This window comes from Dermacentor silvarum, chromosome 1 (genome assembly GCF_013339745.2).
Source record: "Dermacentor silvarum isolate Dsil-2018 chromosome 1, BIME_Dsil_1.4, whole genome shotgun sequence".
In the NCBI taxonomy this organism is placed as follows: domain Eukaryota; kingdom Metazoa; phylum Arthropoda; class Arachnida; order Ixodida; family Ixodidae; genus Dermacentor; species Dermacentor silvarum.
The window spans coordinates 319,150,368-319,167,984 of record NC_051154.1 but is presented as its reverse complement, the minus strand read 5'-3'; the positions used below and the strand labels follow the sequence as shown (position 1 = coordinate 319,167,984).

General features: G+C 52.9%; 1 protein-coding gene across 1 annotated transcript; it reads right to left on the bottom strand.

Moving 5' to 3' along the window:
• Positions 1-12,023: 12,023 nt before the first annotated feature.
• LOC119442676 (uncharacterized) lies at positions 12,024-13,124 on the bottom strand. The gene has a single exon (XM_037707643.1). The coding sequence runs from the start codon at positions 13,122-13,124 to the stop codon at positions 12,024-12,026; it is 1,101 nt and encodes a 366-aa protein (XP_037563571.1).
• Between the last annotated feature and the right edge of the window lie 4,493 nt (positions 13,125-17,617).

Below are 17,617 nucleotides of genomic sequence, written 5' to 3'. Positions count from 1 at the left end.
CGGAAATTTCTTTCCGCGCCTGTCCAAGTTGTTCACATTTGTTTTGCTACCGCCGCGGCCGCCGCGCGCTGCCGTTTTCATCCAGATCCATCTAGTCTGCGTACGTTTGTCGGCGTGCACGGTGGCGCTCATTATCGCATTATGTCGAGCGGTATGTTCATTCTTTGACCCACGTACCGTCATCAAAAGTGATCATTTTACGCAACTTCGCGTGTCATCTGCGACCTTCGGTAAATTCCTCGTTGGCGTTCCGTAATTCTCCGCACACGGGCGCGGTAGCGCTGAGTCACAGGTTGGTGCCTAGGCGTGATAATATTTCTTTAATAGCTTTTATTTACAAGTTGTAATAACATTTCATGATTTCGTATTGTCGGCGCCTCCAGGACACCAAAGGGGCAACGGGAACACCACAGCTAAAACCCGGGCTGGCCCTTGTGTTGGGGCTCGCCAAAGCCTGCGCGTCCTACGTGAGACCTACGCTCCCAATCTATCGTCGCGACGAGAAAAGCACCCCGCGACTTCTGCAATATACCGTACACGTGCGAGGAGAATTATGAAGCGCCAACGAGGAATCTGCCTAACTATTGTCTGCCGTGGAAGTGGAAGAAGAAATGGCTTTTATACTTCTACCTACTTGTTTTCTAGAAATGGACAATGAATAAACGGAAGACGCGGAACCTCGGAAACGGCGGTGGTGGGTTCGCCTGGCATTGCAAAAGCGCGAGAAGTTGGGTCACGCCAAGGCTTCGTTGCCGCACCTCCGGTCGCGCGACGTTGAATACTATCGCGAGTATTGCTGACAGTACGTTTTAGTGCCACTCTTGTCGTAGAGCAAGGGCTGGTTCTTGATCGCGTCGATCAGCATTACAGCGTACACTTCTGGTGCCATGTTCAATTTTACGACCGGTTGTTTACATGCTAGTGTAGCTTGCAGTGAAGCAGAACGACTTTCCGCCGCGTTTCCGCTTCGCCGTGGCGAAAAAAATCGGCCCGAGACTGATTTGGCTCGCAGCCTGTTTTTCTGCCTGTTTTGCCGCCTAGACGGGTGGATTTTTGCAAGATTCTGCCGCTTCCTACAGCTTCGAGACCAAGTGTGAACGTAGCCTAAGATCCTGCGCGAGCGCGGCCTAACCGGCACCTGAAGGGAAGCGGCGGAAATGTATACCGGAGATTTCGACCACCTGGGGTCTTTAACGTGCACCTAAATCTAAGTAAACGGGCCTCGAGCGTTTTCGCCATCATCTAAAATGCGGCTGCCGCATTTGTTGCTTCATTTGTTGCACATTTGTTGCTTCAGAATGCGGCCCGCCACATTCTCGCCCAAAACTTCACAGAGTGTCAAAGCCTTGACAAACACCGTGACAGTTTTTTCCATATGCAGACATGATTCGCTGTAAATTACCAACCAAACGGAAGCGCCCAAGAATGAAATTGTGACAGTAGCACCGGTTTCATGAATTATGTCAGCGCGAAGCGACGAAAACAAAGGGCGGGAAGTGGGGGGGGGGGGGGGTTGCGGAAAAAATTTCGGGGGTTTGAACCCCCCCAACCCCCCCCCCCCTGGCTACGCCACTGGGGGGTTCATTTTTAGTTTTACGGAATTTTTAAAAATCGCCTGTCGTCAGGTAGCATATAATTCTTATCGTTGAGCTGGGTTATTCGAAGAGGCGGACATTAGTAGCACGAGAAATCGAAACACATATTCAACTAACAAAAATTGACTAATGAACTTCTTAGTTAATTACCATACGACACATATTGCAATTTACGAATTATAGCCGGTGAGTTTGCAAGACGATGCATCCACTTGAAATGAATTTTCAGGATGACGCCACTTTCGAGATAATATTTCCCAAAGTGTGAAACAAAATACATGGGCGTTCCAGTCACTTTCCTGCTTCAATGTATAAAACAGCATTTTGGTAAAAAAAGTAAGTGGAACAACAGTACATTTTACGGCGAGTTTGATGGCGCATATCTCCAAACTGGCGTCATTCTGGAAATTCATTCCAAGTGGATACGCCTGACAAGCTCACCGGCTCCAATTCCTAAGTCGCAATATGTGTCGTAAAGTAATTAACCAAGAAGATAATTGGTCAATTTTTGTGAATTAGATCGATATGAGTTTCGATTTCTCGTGCTACTAATGTCCGCCGGATAGAATAACTCTAGCTCAATATATATATATATATATATATATATATTGAAAGGGGGATTTATTGAAACTCGTCCGATGGATCGCAAGTTGCTTTTTAGGCACAGTCCTTGCTGTTGGCATCCGCAGATCGAGCTCGGGTCTCGCGCCGAAGCGATGGCAGTGCCCACGGCACCTACATGCATATTCCCCACTACAATTGCCCCCGCTGCAAAAGGTGAGCCATCCTGGCGACCTAAGGTGATGACACGACGAGGGGGTCGTGGTACGGCTTCAGGCGGCTGATGAGAACCGTCTCGCGGCCACGGCGGCGCTTGTCCGAAGATGGTGTCACCGGTTCGACCACATAGTTGACAGGCGATGTACATTCGACGATCCGGTACGGACCCTGATATTTTGGAGCAAACTTTGGGCTAAGGCCTGGAGATTGGAATGGTAGCCGAAGCCAGACGTGAGAATCCACGGCGAAGGACTGTGTTGGCTGATCGTGGTCGCGGCGATCTTTTATTGCGATAGCAATTATATGGACACTCCAAAGCAGATTTCTGCCGTCGGCGTCGCCGTCGTCGTCGCCGTCGCCGTGAGGTTCCGTATGACGTCAATGGGGATGAAATCGTTGCCGCGCGCCGAACGCTGTATGTGCGATTGAAAGGGCGCGAGGGATGCGCGCTTTCACGGGGAGTGAACGCACGGCGGAGAACAAACGCGCGTTCTGCGCCGTGCTCCCTTAAGGGCTGCAGAAGTAGGCGTCTTTTTCCTCCTTTACAATCCAATTACGATTAGGATCCAATTACGAAGTTAAAGCAAATGTCAAGACACCAGATGGCATCAGCAAGGGCGTAATCTACAACATCCCGCCAGGAACGAGCGAAGAAGAACTACTTCAAGGGCTACGAGTATCCGCAAGATACACGGTTCTCGCAGCACGCATGCTGGGAAGATCGTCAACAGCACTCATCTACTTCGACGGACCGCACGTCCCATACAACATCATATATAAATGCTGTGACTACCGCTGCAAACCATACAGGAAATCCGTGCAATACTGCAGAGCCTGCGGGGAACTAGGGCACCGGCAAGATATCTGCCCGAAACCCCTTATCAACTTCTGCTATATATGCGGGATGGAAAATCGACAGGAAGATCATGACTGCCAACCCAGCTGTAGAATCTGCCAACAACCCCATGAGACAGCAAGAAAGGAGTGCCGCCATAAACTCAAACCAACTCCACCACCGTACAAGATCAGATTGCATTGGGAAAACAAGAACCAAGAGCAGCAACGCAGATGGAACTCAACTTCCGACTCCGACTTTCCGGCACTATCCGAATCAAGCAGTACCTCACTACAGAGTCCACGAAGATCTAGAAGTGACTCCAAATCAACAGGCGGTCAAGCAGACGAAAGAACCCGGTCAAGATCACGGTCCGGATCACGTACCCGCAACCCACAAAAGCGAGTTACGTATGCAGACGCTGCAGGGGGAAACACACGAGCACAAGAACCCACGGAAACCGAACGAGATCTGCGGGCACAACTCCAAAATCAACAAGCCCTCATTGACAAGCTCTTACGAAGGTGCAAAGAACAAGACACCGCCAATCAAGCCTCGAAACCTCAAGGAATGCCCAACATGCCACCGCCCCTTACCGAAGAACGAATCAAGGAAATTGTAACAATGGAGGTCCGGAAGCAGATACAGGAGGCCATGACCACTTTTGCAAAGGAAATAACCCAACAGCTACAGCAACACATCACCACTCAGCTTGCCCCTATCCATGCTACCCTCCAAGACCTCAGCAACTTCATGTCCTATGCCAAGCAGAACCACGTAACGAAAGCCACAGTAGAAAAGTTGCTCAACAACACCGACACGGCTCGCAAGAAAGCACGTAAAGACCTCCATAATGCTGCCAGACCAGAATCCATGGCCTGGGGCGATAACACCGATATTGATCAAGATGGCGAGTAATCCCGAGAAGAGATTCCCACAACTTCCAATGAAGTTGTGGCAATGGAACTGTCGCTCTATACGAACCAAAAGAACAAACCTCCAGGAACTGACCAAACAGGAACAACCAGATATCATCGCTATCCAAGAAACTTATCAGACCAATCTACGCATACATGGATATGATACACACACCGGATCTCAGAGAACAGCCATCCTGACGAAGAAAAATCTCACCACGCAAGATCACACAATCCAGGGAACAACCGTGGAACACACCCTAGTGGAAGTGCTACCTGAGAAGAAGACACACCAAAGTCTATATGTCCTATGCTTATATAGTCCACCCAGGGATCCGTTATCTGACTTTGTAAAGTTCATCACGGAAGCCAGAAGGCTATCTAAAGGCCATAAACTTGTAATTATGGGGGATTTTAATGCCCCCCACACAGCATGGGGTTACCAGCACACGACCAAGAAAGGAGCGCGAGTGCACGATTCGGCACAACAGAATCACCTCACACTCTGGAATGATCCTAAACTAAAGACTCGAATAGGCAACAGTGTATCCAGGGATACAAATCCCGACCTCACCTTTACAATAGGTATCTCCAAGGCCGAATGGACCCGACTGGAAGAAAATCTCGGCAGCGATCACCACATCCTTCAGCTAGAAATCCTGCACCATAAGAAGCCGAGCAGAACCGGAACGGCAAGGCTGACGGACTGGAAGGCCTTTAGAGAGCATGACATAGAAGAGAACATCAAAAATATTGAAGAGTGGCTCACCGAAGTAGTCAAGACGGCGGAGAAGCATACTAAAGTCATCCAACTCACAATGGACACACCGGCCGTAGACTCTCATCTCCTACATCTTTGGGATGCCAGAAGAGGCCTACTGAGGCGGTGGAAAAAGATGAAACATAACCGCAAACTGCAGAAACGGATCGCTCACATAACAAAGCAAGCAGAAGAATACGGAGATAAACTCAGCAGTCAGAACTGGCATAAACAGTGCGACCAACTTCAAGGCACACTCAGCACAAAGAAGACCTGGCATATACTACGAGCCCTTCTAGCTACCACCAAAACCAAGACACAACAAAGACATGACCTCAAGAAAATCATTCACTCTCATCCAGGAACTGAGAAACAAATTTTGGAAGAACTCAAGCGTAAACTTGTCGGAGACAATGCCCCCAAGGTCTCGGATCCCCGACCGTACAAAGGCGAACCAAACCTGACCCTCGACAGCCCTTTTACGCTTCCTGAACTTCACGCCGCTCTTGCCAAATTGACCCGTAACACGTCGCCAGGAAATGACAAGGTGACCAACAGGATCCTACGAAACCTCCCGGACAAGGCCCTAAATTGGCTCCTCGACTACATGAATAACTGCTGGGAAGAAGGTAAGCTCCCGGCAGAATGGAAGCACGCAGAAGTCATTATGATTCCAAAACCCAACAAGCCACTACAAATCAGCAACCTACGGCCCATATCCCTGACTTCCTGCGCTGGAAAGCTTCTCGAACACATGGTTCACGATCGCCTCACCACATACCTCGAAGACTCAGGACTCATGCCTGACACAATGTTTGGCTTCCGACAGCTCCTCTCAGCCCAAGATATACTTTTACAGCTCAAGGAAGACCTCTTGGACTACCTAGAACGCCACAAAAAGTTCTCTATTTTAGCAATAGATGTAAAAGGAGCCTTCGATAATGTGAAGCATGATGCAATCCTCCAGAATCTCCAAGACACAAACTGCGGAATCCGGACCTACCATTACGTACAGGACTTTCTCAAGGATCGCACGGCTACGGTGGGCATCGGCAACATCCGAAGCGACAAATTCGAAATGCCCAACAAAGGCACTCCACAAGGGTCAGTCATTTCACCTTTGCTGTTCAACCTCGCTATGATTAAGCTCCCGCAACAACTCGATGACATCGAAGGTTTAAGCCATGCAATATACGCCGACGATATAACGTTATGGACAAAAGCGTCGACAACCGGCCGACAGCAAACTACCCTGCAAGAGGCAATCGATCTAATAGAACAGTACCTATCAAGATGCGGTCTCCAGTGCGCCCCCGAAAAATCAGAGCTACTTATACTCAAGGCAAGGACCCGGGGAAGACCACCAGCCTACGTCGACCCAGATCCCAACGTCACACTCAATGGAATCGATATACCTCAAGTTGACTCCCTCCGCGTCCTTGGCCTCACCCTCCATAAAGATGGTTCTGGTGCAGCTACACTTCCGAAGCTTCAGAAGACCCTAACACAAGTAACTCATCTCATTAGGCGTATAACCACTCAAAGAAGAGGACTTAAAGAGCAAGAAACCGTCCAAATTATCCAAGCACTCCTTATAAGCCGGATAACATATGGCACCCCGTATCTACTCCTCAAGAAAGCTGAAATTGAAAAACTCAACATCGTCATCAGAAAGGCAATCAAGAGCGCACTAGGACTTCCCAGTACGACCTCAACCACGACACTACTCAAACTTGGCCTCCATAACACCTGGGAAGAAATGAGTGAAGCGCACAGGGCCAGCCAGCTGGAACGCCTTAAGCTGACTCAAACAGGAAGAGCAGTACTTCGCAAACTCGCATACAGCGAAAACTTTATAGCGGACTCAGACGTGAAAGCCCGATTGCCACCACTTCTCCGTGACTCTATTTCAGTCGCTCCAATACCTCGAAACATGCATGCAACACACCACAAAGACAGAAGACAAGCAAGAGTTCGAGCGCTAAGCAAGAAATACTCAAGGAACCCCAACACGAGATATACAGATGCGGCAAAATACCCAGGTAGAAGAGCCTACGCAATTACCGTGACCAACAACAAAGGGAATGAGCTAGTCGCTGCCACCATACCGGCCAGAAATCCAGAAACGGCGGAGGAAGTGGCCATCATCCTCGGCATCGCCACATGCAAGGACACCGCAGTCATCTTGAGCGACTCGCAAACGGCATGTAGAAACTTACAAAAAGGCCGAATCTCTGCCGCAGCCGTGAAAATTCTAAAAGAGCTATCAAGACGCCAAGAACTACCCGAAACCTACGTCGTATGGACCCCAGGCCACGAACACCTGGCAGGAAACGAAGCAGCACATGCTGTCTCCCGAGAACATACCAGCCGGGATTTCCTGCCGCACGGGATCCGGAAATCGACGAGGGTGGAGGACATTCCCATCAACTACGCCGTAATACTGCAACATTACCGACTCGAAAGAAGAGAATATCCTTTACCACATCCAAAATTAAGCAAGAAAGAAGCCACCGCCCTCCGCAGACTACAAACAAATACATATGTCCATGGAATTATCATGCACCGGATGCATCCCACTAAATTCTCATACCTATGCAGATATTGTGATGTACCAGACACCCTACAACACATGGTGTTGGTGTGCCCACACCGCGAGAAAAACAGTCAAGACGATGCCTCAGAAACGATACAAGCCACCGAAGAAACGTGGGAGGCAATGTTAACGGCACAGAGCCTGGAGGATCAGCGAAGTCTGGTGGACCGGGCCCGGGCTGCGGCATTAGCCAACGGCTTTCTGGACTGAGAGAGCCGCCCACCTAGGGCGAAGAAAGAACACTTTCTCGCTGTTTCTAGCAATAAACGTTCATTCCTCCTCCTCCTCCTCCTTTACAATCACCATGTATGTAGAGCAAACGCGCCTTCTTCCGACGCGCGAAAGGCCGTGGAGGGGGGGGGAGAGGGAAGGGAGGCCACGTTTAGCTGCGGCACCAAGTGCCTATTTATATCAGAGGCTCCGGCAACAGTCACCAACGCCGCGCACATTTTGTGCGAACGCGGGCAAAACGCCGACTGCGTCGACAACAGTTCTGCGTGTTGCCGGTGCTGCTGCATGTCCAAGTATATACAGCTGATAAATCTACTATCATTACTCCGTATAGCTTTCTACAAATTTGCTATCGCAATTGATGCTTCGCCTTTCAGGTGAAACTGCGACAACTTTTTCGGATGCCTTGGGTATCCGACGTGAATGAGCGAGCCAGTTGACGGCACTCTTCAGCATGAAACTTTGGGTAACTTTCGGTAACTCTTCAGCATGTCGAGCAACTTCTGAAAGCGGGGTGAATTCAGAGGCGTCCGGGTGATACGGAAGTACGGTGTCAAGGGTAGATGATGGTTCACGTCCATAAAGAAGAACAAATGGTGAGAAGCCTGTGGTAGCCTGAGTGGCGGTATTGTACGCGTAAGTCACAAAAGGGAGGACGTCGTCCCAATTGGAATGATCCGACGCAACGTACATTGTGAGCATGTCACCAAGAGTGCAGTGGAACCGTTCCGTGAGGCCGTTAGTCTGTGGGTGATACGCCGTAGTGGTGCGGTGAATAGTGCGGTACGCTGCCAGTAGCTCATTAATAACGTCCGACAAGAAGACGCGGCCTCGGTCGCTGAGCAGCTCTCGCGGTGCGCCGTGCCATAAGATGAAATGCCGTAAGAGGAACGCTGCGACATCGCGAGCAGCAGCCGAAGCAAGTGCAGCAGTTTCGGCGTATCTTGTTAGATGGTCTACTGCGACAATTATCCAACGATTTCCGTTAGCAGTGCATGGAAGGGGCCCATAAAGGTCGATCCCGACTCGGTCAAAAGGACGTGCAGGACACGGTAAAGGTTGCAGTGGGCCTGTTGCATGAGAAGTTGTCTTGCGTCGCTGACAGGCTGCACATGACCGAATGTATTTGCGCACATAAGAATACATACATGCCTTGCCAGTAGTACCGCTGGCGGAGCCGCTCGTACGTTTTCAGGACGCCAGCATGTGCTTGTTGTGGGTTGGCGTAATACGTGCATATGTCGGAATGCAAATGGCGAGGGATGACGAGTAGCCATTTGCGACCGTCTGGCTGATAGTTCCGGCGGTACAATATGGCGTTCCGCAGCACAAAATGGGTGGCTTGGCGACGAAGGGCTCGAGGGCAAGTATCCGTTGAAGAAGTAGTTCGAATGTCAGTGAGAGACGCAATCCACGGATCCTTTCTCTGTTCAGAAGGCATGTCAGAAACAGTAAGCGCAGAGACCGGGCAGTCCCTGGATGCGGGTGGCGGGTCGTCGGATCGCGTGGATGACCGGGAGAGGGCATCCGCGTCAGAATGTTGACGCCCGGAGCGATAGATGACGCGAATGTCAAATTCCTGGAGTCGAAGAGCCCAACGTCCAAGACGCCCCGACGGGTCTTTCAGTGACGCAAGCCAGCACAGCGCGCGGTGGTCTGTCACAACGTCAAAGGGATGGCCATACAAGTAAGGGCGAAATTTGCTTAAAGCCCAAACTATAGCCAAACACTCTTCTTCTGTGACAGAATAATTGGTTTCTGCCTTTGTGAGGGCACGACAAGCGTAGGCAACCACATATTCCGGGAAGCCAGGCTTGCGTTGCGCATGGACGGCTCCAAGACCAACGCCGCTGGCGTCCGTGTGAACTTCGGTCGGAGCACTCGGGTCGTAGTGACGGAGAATTGGCGGTGAGGTAAGTAGACGACGCAGAGTGATGAAGGCTTGTTCACATGCCGGAGTCCAATCACGAAGGTCACCAGGCCCAGCCAGGAGCTTCGTCAGAGGTGCGACGATGCAGGCAAAATTGCGCACAAAGCGACGAAAATAAGAGCAGAGACCGACAAAACTTCTGAGCTCTTTCACTGTAGTCGGCCGCGGAAATTCTGCGACAGCACGAAGCTTGTCAGGGTCGGGACGGACGCCGTCTTTGGAAACAACGTCACCAAGTATGGTCAACTGGCAGGCTGCGAAGCGGCACTTTTTCAAGTTAAGTTGAAGGCCGGCGGTGGCAAGGCAAGTCAGAACTTCGCGTAGACGAGTGAGGTGAGTGGTGAAATCAGGGGAGAAAACTACCACGTCGTCTAAGTAACACAAACACGTCTTCCATTTGAGGTCTCGCAAAAGATTGTCCATCATTCTTTCGAATGTCGCGGGTGCATTGCATAGGCCGAATGGCATCACCGTAAATTCATACAGGCCATCAGGCGTAATGAAAGCTGTCTTCAAGCGGTCGGACTCATCCATCGGGACTTGCCAAAACCCGATCGCAAGTCCAAAGAAGAAAAGAATTCGGCACCATGTAGACAATCCAGGGCGTCATCTATACGCGGCAGAGGGTAGACATCTTTTCGTGTAATCTTGTTAAGGCGACGATAGTCCACACAGAAACGAATCGAGCCATCTTTTTTTCTTAACTAGTACCACGGGAGACGATCAAGGACTACATGAAGGTCTGATAACACCACGTTCAAGCAAGTCCGCAACTTGCTCAGTAATGACACGACGCTCGGTGGATGACACGCGGTACGGTCGCTGGCGTAATGGTGCGTGTCGCCCCGTATCAATGTGGTGACAAACGGTACTTGTGCGGCCTAATGACGCTTGGTTCAAGTCAAAAGAGGCGTGAAAGTCAGTTAAAAGGGTAAGTAGGCGCTCACATTGTGTCGGGTCGAGGTCATCGGCAATAGAGCGACAAAAAACGTCTGGTGAGATCCGGTCAGATGGCACATGGGGCGTCAGTGCTGTTACGTTAGTTGTAGCCTGGTCGTCGGCAGCAGGGAAAGACACAATAACGTTATCGTCCACAGTCTGGATGGTGCCAATAGTCTCGCCACAGCACAAAGCCAAAGTGTGCGAATTTGGGTTAGAATCCAGTATTTCCGAAGCACCATGGTGAACCGTGAGGAGGGCGAAAGGCAACGATATAGGGTGGCGGCGACTGAAGACGGCAGCGGGTGTGAACAAGACCGTCGCGTCGGCACGCGATGTGCATGAAAGAGGGACAACACTGTGTGGAGGAAGGTCAGTGTCTGAAGCTACACAGATCCTGCTAACATCAGGAACTTGCAAGTCGTGAGATGGCAAATCGCACAGAACGGAGAACTGAACCTCAGCACGTGCACAGTCAATGACGGCATGATGGCGCGACAGAAAACCCCAGCCGAGAATCACGTCGTGGGAGCAACAGGTTAGCACAAAGAATTCAATAGAGTACAAAATGTCTCGAATCAGCACCCTGGCAGTGCACATAGCGACTGGCTGAACTTGTTGAGCGGTGGCTGTTCGAAGCGATAGTACCGAAGGCGTCATGGTCACTTTACGTAATAAACGACAAAGCTTTTAACTAATCACGGATGTGGCGGCACCTGCATCGACGAGCGCAAAAGATTTGATGCCATCCACTGAAACTTCAATAACGTTAACGGGGGAGAAGCGAGGACTTCGATTTTCCGTCGACGACGCAGTTCGTGCCTCAGGAACTGCGGAAATCAGTTTTCCCCCTCAGTAGAGAGAATTATAGTTGGAAATGGTGGAAAAGTGGGTTAAAGTGCAGCGCGATAACTGTCTCTCAATAGAGGACACCTCAACCGCGCTGCACAGGGGGATGGGGACTGAAAGATAAGAGAAGGGAAAGAGGTCGCAGGCGCAGGAGCAGAAGCAGCAGCAGCATCATCTAAGGCGCCACAGGCGCGTGGGGTTTACGTCGCACACTGTCAGAGAGAGAACACGCCGCATGAAAAAAAAACAAAAACAACAACAACAAACAAACAGAGGAAGGGCGTAGCCGCCGAGAGACACCCGCCGGACCCCGACGCCACCGCAGCATCCCGGACGGCCCCGAAAGAGCCGCCGTGAGCCCACAGGGGAGGCCTACAGGCGGTCGACCAAACCCACGTCGTCGGCAAAGTTCAGCAGTGCGCGGAAGAGTTTGCCGTGGCTCGATGTGCAGCCCGAAGGGTGCAAGACGTCCTCCACCGTCAAGCAGGGGAGGTTCTGCGCGCGGTAAACGCGGGCAAGAGTGGCGCGCGCCGTCGACAAAGCACTGCACTCGCACATCAGATGTTGCAGCGTCTCGACAGCACCGCAGTCCTAACACAGGGGCGAGGAGGCTCCGCGGAGGCGGTGTTTGCGCTCGGCGGGCCAGACGGAACCGGTCCGGAGTGCGACGAAGGCTCGCTCTCTCCTCGTGAAGCCGGATTCCGGAAGCAGACGTGGCGGGCGACCGCGCGCGACGCGGCTGTCAGGGTGGCGCAGCGCGAGCTCCTGTTTGAAATGAAGCCGCGCCACGTCGAACGAGTTGACTCGCATCGACAGCGGGGGCAGGGGATCGTGAGCGCGCTTTGCCAGGTCATCAGCTGCCTCGTTCCCGGCGACACCGACGTGCGACGGTATCCATTGGAGGCACAGGTCGCACCCTCGTTGCTGCAGAGCATGCAGCCTGCAGGCAACGCGCTGTGCCAGCGGCGGCGCGCGCTCGTCGAGCAGCAGCTGGCGCAATGCGGACTTCGAGTCGCAAAGAATCGCCACTCGGTTCAGGAACGGCGACTCTTCGAGGATGTCGGCCGCCAGATGGAGTCCCACAAGCTCCCCTGTGGTGGAGGAAGCTCGGTAGGACAGGCGCCACTGTCTCGCGACATCGAGGTGCGGCACAACGCAGGAGGCGGCCGCGGCACCGTCCTGGCGGACAGAACCGTCAGTGTACAGGTGTGCCCTCCCAACCAGGTCATCGTGTATCCGAGAAGCAGCCTCCTGCACCACAGCGCAACGAGGCGTGCGGTGCTTGGAGCGGACGCCCGGCAGGTCGAGGCACACGCGCAACGGCACACGCTGGTTTGGTGGCGGCCAGGCTGCAGGGGAGGCCGGGGCGTCGACCACCAGGCTGTCGAAGAGCTCGAGGAGCTCCCCCACACGCGACTTGGGCAGTTCGCGCAGGTATGACAGCATGGGGCCGGCACCAGGGGCACGGGAGAGGCGCTCCAAGTGGCCAAAGGCGCGCAGATTGGCAGTGAGGGAGACGGGCCAGGCGCCGGTTTCCGCGAGCGTTTCTGCGACACGAGAAGCGCTGGGCAGGCCGTGGCACATGCGAAGCACTCGTCGGTGGTCGCCGTCGATGCGTCGCCGCAGATGCGGTCGCAGGTTGCACAGTGGGAGTGCGTACAGGACCCTGGACAGCGCCACTGCACCGTACATGCCAACCGCGAAGGAGGGGGGGGCAGCCGTCACCACGCGCGAGGAGCGCGCGCACCGCGCCCTCAACTTTCCGCATGGCAGCGCGGAAAGTTGTCAGGCGATGGTCAATGGTGAGTCCGAGGTAGCGCACCGTCAGCCGCCGGGTAAGGGGGACACCGTCGACGACCACGCATAGGGTGCCTCGATGCCAGCGCCGCCGTTCAGGGTGGTGTCATCCTTTGACCGCCCCCGCGCCGCCGCTTTCTCGCTGCGACGCCATCTTGAATCACAGCGAGCGGTTGCGATTGCTTGGTGCCGGTGCTTAGTTCGAGACACCGTGCGCGCGGATGCTTCGCTGACGCTTCTACTTGCTGGACAGTGTTCAGCCGCATGAATGGCAAGCTTGTCAAGTACATCGAGTCGACATGACGGGCTGTTGTGTTCCCAAGTGCACCGGATCGACGCGTAAAGGGCTTCGTTGTTTACGCTTCCCCCGGGACCCAGAGCGAAGGAAGAGATGGGAAGCCCAAGTAAAGCGGTATCACTGGAAGGCAATGGATAGCTTCTACATTTGCGAGGTAAGTGTCAAGAAAGTTTAGACTATCGCACCGTGTTTTTCATTTAAATAAGAAAGTATTCTCTGATCCTCGCTCACGTACCTACGTTCGCTCACGAACTAAGCACTGCACCGATGTTGTCTGAGTAGCCTATGGTTTGCGAGCGCGCGTCACATAGGCTTTTGTTGCTTTGATCGGCGCAGTCTATGCGAGTAGTACCCTTATTTTAAGGACTGACGAAGATGCTTCTCCGCGAAATAGTCTTACATTAGCTACAAATCGTCATGTAAACCACCTATTTTACTTTATCACGGGTAGCACACATCGTGTGTGTCTCTCTTCTTTTTTTCTCAATTTCTTTTTTCGCTACTGGTTATTTGGGACTAAAGAACGCAGTGCTTCTTCTGGGGAGAGCGGCTCTTGTGTACGTGGCAAGCTAAGCATTGTGATTTTCTCTGATTTATCAGCAGATATCTTGCGGATCTCAGGCTGTTACGTTATATAGGAGATTTTTTAGACGAATATATTTGTAGCGTGGTGCTCGTAAGCCGATGGTCATTCGTGCTCATTCCCGATCGTAGTGGGTACTGTGACGGTCTTTAAATGCCTGTGCACGGTATGCCCAGGTGTAGTAGAGCTAAGGGGCATCATGGGACCAAAATGTTTCGGCGCTTTCTGGCATGGTGTCTATTGTAGCCTGTGCGTTTCTTCGAAACGTCTGAAGCGAGGTAATACAGCATTACTTCTGCAAAAATTTATTTTTAAGCACTGTAATGGGTTCTCTAGCTGTATTTACAAGGCAACTTTTCATATCAATAATCACTTTTGTTTTGCTTGTACTTAGAAACACTTTGAAGATGACCAGTACGAGGGAAATCGACAGGATGGGCTCCGTCTGTTAAAGTCAACAGCCTTACATCATCATGGACTATATTTTCGAAGTGAAAAACATTGCTAATCTGTATTTGACTGTGTTAGTTTCATTTAAGGTTTTTGTACGCGATATGTATGCAGTGTTGTTTATTTTTTCAATGTAGTTATCAGTGTTCTAATGGTTATTTATAAAATGTTGTGTACTCGCCATCGATGTGTTTGGCTGATGCGTCGTATTCGATGGTAGCTGATGTATTCTGGCTGAATATCGTGATTCAGATTACCCGCGGTTGCGTTTTCTTGTTTGTATTCTTGTTTGATATTGTGTGTAATAAGGTTGATGTACTCACTTGAAATCCCCCCTCTCCTCCATGTAATGAATAAATTAAAAAAAACTCTCCCTATCCCGCATTGTGTTTGTCAAACCTACCTTGCGATTTTTTTTAATTCGTCTTTCAACATAACCTTCAGGCGCCACACAGTACATATAATTTTTCATGTACATATCTCTTTCATGATTGACTGCACTAGACATTACTAAGTAAATGTATTTTGTCCATCGTTTGGTTTCTTGTGTGTACTACGCAAGATTGACAGAGACAAGTTACGTTACATGTTTCTCTACAGCACTAACTAAACCTTATTTTCAAACCGCAGTTATTTTTACACCAGCTTAATCCTGTCAGCACACAGTTTTGTGGGCAAAAAAGCAAAATTGCGCGTAGATATCGTCAAATAATTGCAACGAACGCGAAGAGCACGCGCAACGCAAGGGAAACTAACCGCTGTGCACGAGTGGCTGGCTACGGTAAAGGAGGCGTGACGCGCAAACCAAAATACAACAACGAAAAAGAAAAACTTCCACACACAGGGGGTCGCACACCTTATATACCAAGCATCAAAGCGCAAAAAAAGTAGTGCGTATTTCAAACATGCACATGGCATGTTAAATGTAATTGAATTAGGAAACTTGGGGCATGTTCCCGGCTCCATACATTTACGTCTTCGACCTTCGACGAGTTAACGGCTATTGGTTATAAAGATGTGCAGATGCGATACCGATAAAAAAATTCTCATCAAGGCAAAGCACTTGGAAGCGCGCCGCGAGTAACACTATTTATGAACGCAAGCGTAGCTCAGGCTGAGCTCGTGTGATTCAATATGGCGGCGCCAGCGGGGTTGTCTCCACCCTGAACGGCTGCGCTGGCATCGAGGCACCCAGTGCGGCGCCGGGCAGCAGCGCGCGGATGGACCATGACAGCGCCTCCTGACCATGATGGCCTCCGACTTTGCCGCCGACAAGCGCAGGCTAATGGCCCGCAGGAAGTCGCCGACCGCATCCGCCGCCGCCTGGAGCCGCACACGCATCCGCGCCATCGCCGCCGGCGGGCCACGGACGAAGAGCGCCACGTCGTCCGCCTAGACAACGGCACGCACAGGGAGGTGCCCACTGCTGAGCACGCACTCGCTGATGGGCGCGAGTGCGAGGTTGAACACAAAGGGGCTCAACACACTCCCCTGAGGCACACCGCACGTCACTGAACGGGGCGAGCTGGTCGCCCGCCCAACCCGAACAACGGACGACCTGTCGGTTAGGAAGGCCCGCACGTACGCCAGAAGCCTGCCCTCTACACTAAGAGCGCGCACAGCCGAGATGATGGTGTCGTGGGGCAGGGAGTCGAACGCGCTCTGGACGTCCAAGAGCAGCAGGAACGCGGCGTGGCCATCGCGACTCGCCTGCCCCAGCGTGCCCACAACGGCGGCAAGGCAGTCGGCCGTGGGGCGATGCGTGCGGAACCCACACTGTTCAGGCGGAAAAACACCGCGGATGTCCGCAATCTATTGGAGCCTCGACAAGGCCATCGCCTTCATCGTCTTGCCAGGGACTGACGTTAGAGAGACGGGCCTGTACGAAACGAGGCTGCGAGGCGGCTTGCCACTCTTCAGCACTGGCACCACGAGCACGGAGCGCCAGGACTCCGGGAGGCACCCGCTACGCAGGACACCGTTGAATGCGTTGAGCAGGAGGTGTCGCTGATCTTCGTCCAGGTTGCGCAGCATTTGGTGGGTGACTCCGTCCTGCCCGGGTGCACTGCGGCGCCGTCCTCGGCACAGCACGCGCAGCAGCTCGTGAAAGGTGAAGTCTTCCTCGCACAGACTTGTGATTGCCTGCGCGTGGGTTGACTGATCTCCACCCCGCACGAACACAGCCACGTAGAGCGCCCGCAGTGCGACCGCAGGCACACCAAGGATGGGAGCGGTAGAGACAGCAGCAAAGGCGTCCGCCAGCTGTTCGGCGAGCGCCAGCTCACTGATGCCGTGCGCCACAGCGATGGCGAGCACAGGGAACCGTGGTGTCCTGGGGTTCAGCAGCGCACTCAGGACGCGCCAGCCGCGGTGTTGGTTGCGGGTTTTTGCGAGCGACGAGCAGAGGCCCGCCCAGCTACGTCGGCGCAGCTGCCTCGCCTGTCGCCTGCACACCGCGTCAAGACGGTTGTACGTAGTCCTGTCCGCGGCGGCATCGGAGCGGACCGCGCGTCGCTGAGCACGTCGGCGAGTCGCGCGGACGTTCAGCAACTTGATGTCGGGTCAGGGCGTGCCGGCGGGGACGATCACGCGCGTCGTGGCACGGCCCGCGCACTCCGCGATGTGCGCGAAGTAATCACTGGAGCGCGACGGTCTCGCACACATCTCGCGGGAAAGCGGTCACCGCACGACAGCGTACACGCGCGTGGCTCCGCGACTTGGCCTGCTGGGGCACAGGGTGATCGGGTAGTGATCCGATCCGGCGGTGTCCGGAGCACGCTGGTGGGAGTAAGAGCAGCGCTGCGAGACAAGCGCCAGATCGATCACTGTGGCGACTCCGTCCCGGCGCACGAACGTCGCTTCCCCACTGTTGAGGACGGTGAGGCCCGCAGCCGCGACGGCAGACGACAAGTCCCCTCCACGCGCATTGCTCCTGGCACTGTCCCGGTCAACGTGGTGGGCGTTGAAATCGCTGCACATGACGGTGTCGGGCGAGAGCAGCGCGGTGAGGCGCACAACAAACGAGTAGTCGGCGCGACGGGAACCCGCACCAACGTA

Bases quoted from the DNA above. Each gene is read 5' to 3' on its own strand.
- LOC119442676 (XM_037707643.1), bottom strand. From the start codon at position 13,124: ATGTACGGTGCAGTGGCGCTGTCCAGGGTCCTGTACGCACTCCCACTG.